The sequence below is a fragment of the Cucumis sativus genome, chromosome 7 (genome assembly GCF_000004075.3).
Source record: "Cucumis sativus cultivar 9930 chromosome 7, Cucumber_9930_V3, whole genome shotgun sequence".
Classification (NCBI taxonomy): domain Eukaryota; kingdom Viridiplantae; phylum Streptophyta; class Magnoliopsida; order Cucurbitales; family Cucurbitaceae; genus Cucumis; species Cucumis sativus.
This window is the reverse complement of record NC_026661.2, coordinates 251889-259039: the sequence shown is the minus strand read 5'-3', so window position 1 is coordinate 259039 and position 7151 is coordinate 251889. Positions and strand designations below refer to the sequence as shown.

At 31.1% G+C, this 7151-nt stretch overlaps 1 protein-coding gene across 1 annotated transcript; it reads right to left on the bottom strand.

The window, feature by feature from the left end:
• Nucleotides 1–3449: 3449 nt before the first annotated feature.
• On the bottom strand, nucleotides 3450–6918 carry LOC101210130 (phenylcoumaran benzylic ether reductase Pyrc5). The gene is made up of 5 exons (XM_004148477.3): nucleotides 6644–6918; nucleotides 6212–6346; nucleotides 5397–5634; nucleotides 4408–4611; nucleotides 3450–3916 (listed from the first exon to the last, which is right to left on the bottom strand). Exons 1-5 carry the CDS (start codon nucleotides 6824–6826, stop codon nucleotides 3750–3752), a joined length of 927 nt encoding a protein of 308 aa, XP_004148525.1. The 5' UTR covers nucleotides 6827–6918; the 3' UTR covers nucleotides 3450–3749.
• Between the last annotated feature and the right edge of the window lie 233 nt (nucleotides 6919–7151).

The window sequence follows — 7151 nt, the reverse complement described above, 5'->3', positions numbered from 1 at the left end:
CTCCTTAAGAAAGGCTTCCCCCAAAATTGGGGCCAATGGATTAGTGCATGTATTACTAGTGTCCAATACTCCATCCTCATCAATGGTAGACCCAGAGGAAAAATCAAACCAACGAGAGGCATCCGACAAGGAGATCCTATCTCTCCTTTTATCTTTGTACTCACTATGGATTATCTTAGTATACTCCTCAATCAATTGGAAAAAGATAACTTGATTAAAGGTGTAAGTTTCAATAAGAAACACAACCTCACTCACCTCCTGTTTGCTGATGATATCTTACTTTTTATGGAGGATGATGACGAAATCATTGATAACATGAGATTTGCCCTTCGGCTTTTTGAATTGGCCTCAAGTCTCAACATCAATCTAATAAATCTACGATTTCACCTACCAACATTGATTTGCAGAGAACAAATTGCGTGACATCAAAATAGGGTTTCTCCATAAACTTTCTTCCCATCCAATATTTGGGAGTGCCTTTAGGAGGTAAACCAATTTCTAGACACTTTTGGTCTGAAATTACTGGGAAATTCCAGAGGAAAATCAATAATTGGAAATACGCTTCTCTTTCCAGAGGTGACAAAGTTACTCTCATTAAAGCTACTTTAGCTAGCATCCCAAATTACCATCTTTCGGTTTTCAAGCCTCCCAAATCTGTCTGCAATGATATTGAGAAAATTTGGATGAACTTTCTATGGAGAAACACTTATGAAAAGAAAAATTTCAACCTCATTAAATGGTCATCGGTTCTGTCTCCTACCAGCAGAGGTGGCCTGAGCATCAACAACGTTGAGAGTACAAATTTTGCTCTTATGAGCAAATGGATTTGGAGATTCTTTGAAGAGAAAAATCCTCTATGGAAACGTATTATCATTGCAAAATACGAGCAAACATACTTGGGTGAGCTTCCAACTAAGAGCAAATACAGCAGCTCAAAAGCTCTTTGGATGTCTATCATTAAAAGTGTTGGCTGGGTTCTCCCTTAGATTAAATGGAGCATTAGAAGGGGTGACACACTATCATTTTGGCACAGTAAATGGCACGACCTTAGTCCGTTCTCACAGACAAACCCGAGACTATTTCCTCTTTCTTCCTGAAAAGAAAATTCCATTGCAAACATGTGGAATGCATAAATCGTTGATTGGGAACTTTTCCCTCGAAGGCGATTAAGAAATGTTGAGGAAGCCCTCTGGGATGACATGAAAGCTTCCCTTCCTCCCTTGCCTGACACTGGACTCGACAGACCTATGTGGAATTTAAACAGCAATGACATTTTCTCGGTGGCTTCCACGAAAATTGCAAGAACACAAAACAACCAAGTTGAATACGACGACGATGGGGTTATTTATAATAATTTATGGAAATCAACCATCCCCAAAAGATGAAAATTCTTTTTATGGACTCTCCTTCGTGAGTGTATCAATACCATGGATATGCTTCAAAGAAGACTCCCTACTTGGAATATAAATCCCTCTTGGTGTATTATTTGCAAAGCTGCTGAGGAAGACAGACACCATTTATTCTCCCTCTGCCCATTGTCAAAAAACCTCTGGAAAAAAGTTGAAGAGGTACTGGACAAACCCCTCCCCATACGAATCCCTCTGTTTTATGCAAAGAACCTTTTAAAGCAAAAGGAAAATAAAAATAACAAACCATCAAACAATATCTGGTGGCTGCTACCTTATGGAATATCTGGAATGAAAGAAACAGAAGGACTTTTAAGGGAGAAGAAAAATCAGCTGATTCAGTTTGGGAAGACATTCAAGCTACAACTGGTCTATGGACTAGTCGTTCTTCCCTTTTCAAAAATTATTCGCCCAGCTCTATTGCTTTAAATTTACATGCTTTCGTTTCGGGATAACAGGGCTGCACTCTATCCTTTCTTTATCTCCCATTTCTTGTTAACACCTTTTATTATTAATGAAGTGGGCTTGACGTAGATGCATTGGTATGTCCCCCATGTGGAGATATCCTTGCATCTGCTATCCCAAAGTATCTTTATAAAAAAAAAAAACATGTAAAATTTGGCTATCTTTTTCTAAACGAGTGTTACTGGGTGTTATATAACACCTTCTTCATACACAAATGACTCTCAAACTCAATTTTGGTTTTTTGCAAACCATTTTTATTTAAAATTATTTACTTCATTTTTCGGTGTCCAATCGCATTGTAAACAAGATTGGTGGCAACTCAGTTTTGTTTTATTTTAAAATTAACCATTTTTTAAGATGTCGGTTGCTACAGGTCATCTCGAGCACGTGGTGACATCAAGCATATATTATTTTTATAATATTTTCATCGATGAAATATAGAAAATTTGGAAGTTCGATTTTCAAGAATTCTTGAGGTGATGAAAATCGATTTTTTGACAGTCCGAGATCAATATCCAATATGATTTTATTAAAATGTCAATATGCTATTTTATGTTTGCATGTTTATTTACTCTTGTTTTTACTATCTAATTTTTGTGTTAAGCCTTGTTTTGATTTCTATTTAAAATTTATAAATCCTTTTAATTAAAATTTTCAATGTTTTTAAAATCCTTCTAATGTAAATTTGTCTAAGTTTTAAAATATTTCAGAAAAACTCCCTTTTTAAATCATTTTGAAAAAAATTTCTTTAAAGGTATATATATTTTTTTAATGTTTTTTAAACTTTCAAATTTTAATATATGATTTCATGAAGTTTCCTAATCAATCGTTTTTAATAACTTATATCGTTTTTTTAAAACAAAATCCTAGTATGAAATTTAGAAAATATATCGTCTTTTTAAAACAAAATTCTAGTATGAAATTTAGAAAATTTGGGAGTACGAGAATTGACCACAAGAAAAAAATATTTTAATTAATGTTTTAAAAGATATCTTCTTAGAAGGTTAATTTTTTAAAATGGCAGATTTTGAGAAATTGTATTAATTTCTCACTTTTTGAGGTGAGAATATTTTATTCCATATAGTCTAATGGATGAAATAGTCTACACTTATTTTATGGAATCATCCAATATTTTAAATATTTGAGTGATGAGTAGTGAAAAATAAGACAATTTTAAAAACTTACTTTTTCAAATTAATTATTTCATTTAAATAATGATTTTAATTTAAGATATAAAATTTGGCCACCAACTTTTAAACGAGTGGTGTGGGGTGTCTAACACGCCTTCCTAGTATACAAATAACTCCCGAACTCAATTCTAATTTTCACAGACCATGTTTTAATGGTTTTATTTAAAAATTGTTTAGTTTATTTCGACATTCAATCATTCTGTAAAAAAGATTGGTGTCAATTACTTTTTTCGTTTTATTTTTAAACTAACCCATTTTGAGGACGTTTATGGCCGACATCGGGCACGTGGCAGATTTTTTTAAAAATAAAAATACATTTTTGAAAAATATATTATTTTTAAGTCATTCCAAATAGGTTGTTTATTTCATTGGTGAAAAAGTTAAATTATGAATCAACCATTCCTATTATTTTCCCTTACTGAAATTTCATGAATTTCCATAAATTTTGCCATAGTCTTTAAGAACACATGAAAGAAATACACAGCAAACCAGTAAGAAAATCAGCAAATACAACATCATCAAACAACGAAAGTGTTTCATGAAAGTACTACTAACTACTAACATTGTAGTACCCATTTTCAATTTTCCCGTCCAACTTTTAAACCCTTTATTTTCCCTCCTTATTCGATCAATTTAAATAGTAGCACACAAGACTTTAGTCTTATTTTTCTTCCCTCCACAATCTCCTTTAAACAAACTGATCAAGATATTCATCCACAGATGTATACTTAACTTCTGGATACAATTTTGTAGCTTCCACTCCAAATGATGGTTCAATTTCAAAGTTAGTATGATCTCCCTTCACAAATGCTGAGTGAGAAATTGCTAATATCACATTCACAGGAAGTGGAGCCTCTGCAAATAATAATAATAATAATAAATAAAACAAAAATGTTATTATTAGTAATTAAAATGACATTACTTCAAGAAAACACAGGAACTCGTGTGATTGTTAGACGTATTTTAAATCACTTATAATCAAAGCATGAGCTATATATATGGATTAATATTTTATCACATTTGGGATTGAGTTTATTATGTTATCTATTCACTTAAGGTCTTAGATTCCAAGTTCAGTATGGATTAAATGGATAGAAACACATACCTAGCTAGGTTAACTAGGCTTTAATAGAACCCTAATTGGACTATCATACGAAGAAACATTAAGGTTATATGGTTTTGTATACTGAATCTCGTCTTGAGAAAGATCCCATTAAGATTGTAGACATTTGGAAGACAATAATCAGCTTAAAAGTATTATCATATGTTAAATAATTACTCAACTCAAAAGTTTGAGATGATAAATACGATAAATTTCATAACAAAAGGAAAAACCGAATACAAACCTTCGATGTTCTTCAAGACTTGTTCCTCAGGAACATAGATTTTCTCAACAGATTTTCCAATTTTTTTCTCCCAAAGAGCAACAAGATCATTGAAAGAGTAGATGTTACCAGCTGGTCTAATGTAAAGGGTCTTGTTCAAAGTTCTTGGATCATCCACAGCTTTGATTGTATAAGCTCCAATGTCATCTTCCTTGTTGAATATTGCTGATAATTCATAAAGAAACAGCAGCAGTAAGATCAATTTTTATTTTCATTCTTAGACAAAATATATTCTAGAAGAGATTTAAGACTATATTTCATGAAATCATAGAAAAATATTAACATAAATTAGCTATAAATTAGCTATGTTTGAGGACTATATTTGGTTTCTAGATTTAAAATTTAAAATTTTATGTTTATGAATACCACTCACATATGAGTTTTTCTTTATGTTTTTATATGCTTTCTACACCATTTTCGAAATCATTTCTACGTTTTGAAAATAAAAAATAGTTTCAATTTTCTTCAAATTTAAATAAAAATTTAAATTTTATCTAGGACAATCACCCTCATTTTACACAAAAAAAACCAAATAAATTATTGTAAACAAAAAATGGGTGAAAATATTTACAAAATATAACAAGATTTTAGATTTTATCAAACAAGGTCTATAATTTTATCAAACAAATTTTCCTAAAAAATTATGTTCCAATACCCAACCTAATATGATAACAAACAAATTTTGTCCTAATTTCTTTACCATAGTTTTCACCTACTCTCAACGAATTCATAATTCTTAGTAAAATTCTAGTAACAAAAAAAAGTTTTTTTTTTTTTTTTTAACATAGTAGAAAAGATAAAAATATATAGAAAGTACCTCCAAGCAAAAAGTAGTATCTATAAACACTTCAAATGGGAATATTAACAAATGATGATGATAATTATGAAACAAAATGTTAGGAAACTATATAATATAAAAAAAGAGGTAAGAAGAAAGGAGTAGTCGTTACATTGTGCAGTTCCATCCCCTAAGATAACAATTTTATCTCTTGGGGGAGAGGTAGCTCCTGGTTGAGACAAGGAAGGAAGAAAGTAGCCATCAAAGAAGTTGGCAGAAACATAAGTGTAGGGAATTCCTGCTGCCTCTGTAGCCCGACGGATTCCAACCTTTATACCAAATACTGATTTTGCTGGCTCTACAGCATTACTACGATCCACATCATTTCCAAATTCCGATGGCAGAAATCTCTGCATTGTTTTTTTTTTTTTTCTTCAATTAATTGATTTTAATCTTGTACCCGATTTATGATGAACATACCAAAAAGATATATAATTAGTATATTTCATTGAATTTGAACCATATACTTTTCAGTCCTCGACATACCAAAGTGACATATATAGTTGCTTTTGTGAGATTTTAAGAGAAAATAAACTTTTTTTTATAGATATATATGATTTGGACGTTGATTTCCAATTAAACCCAGTAAAAATAGATATAAAATTAGTATGTTTGTATTATGACACTCAAATGTTAAAATATAATTTATCCAATAAGTTTATCAAATATCAACTTCATATGTAATAGATCTCTTATGTCTAAAATTAATGATTAACTGTTGAACGAAACTCTAAACTTTCCTATTACATCTTGTATCTCGTAGTTATATGATTTTTTTATAAACAAAACTTCAATAGTACACAAAAGTAAAAATTAAAATACTAAACAACTATTAAACTGATAAAATTTATAATTTAATTATAAACGTAATAAAAACAAAATAGCATAACAAAAAGAAGAGAGATGAGAGAAGTATATAATATTGACCTTAACATTGCCAGCCTCTTTGATGGCATCAATGAGCTTAACTTGATCGGCCAATTGACCAGCACCAACAGTGGAAATCACCACATCCACCTCTTTTATAGCCTTAACTAGACTTTCATGATCATACAAATCACCCTAAAATAAATAATTTTAACCACCAATCACAACCCCAGAAATAATAGTAATACCATTAAATAAATGTATATATATATAGAAGGATGGATAGCACACGTTGACTATGAAAACTCATCAAACCCAAATGGAGCTTTGGTAAAAACTAAAGAGTTAGATCTTATATTGAAGAACTGTGAACCCAAAAGAGATAAGGAATAAACTCCATGTCCAACAATGATTAATTAGAAGCATAAAAATTTAAGATGGTACGTGTATGTAGAGAGAGATCATTAGGATAGATGAAAAGGGGTGACTTACAGTGGCAAAATAGACTCCCAAGCTCTTGAACTTGTTGAGGAGGTCAGATTTGGATGGATCAGAAAGAGTGGACTCTCTAACAAGAAGATAGGTTGGATTTCCAGCCTTAGCACTTGCCTCCACAATGAACTTACCAATATAGCCAGTGCCTCCGACAAACAAAATCTTGCTTTTATTTTCCATTTTTAGAGGCTAACAATATGTGTATTAATCTTCCACACACAAACCAAAATTAGGGAATCAAGCAAACAAGCAAAAGGAGAGATGATACAAACCAAATAATATGGCCTTCTCCTCTTTTTATAGAACCAAAAATGGTCTTTTATTATTATTATTAAATTCAAGAATTTAATTTATCGGTTAGATCTAAATTTGATTTCATTAGATAATATAGGAATAAAAATTGTAATTTGAAGATCGTAGAAGATGTGAAATGTAAAAAATATCATTAGAAAACGAGTATGGAGAGATGAGGGTTTGAGAATAAGGTCCCTTTTCCACAATCCTA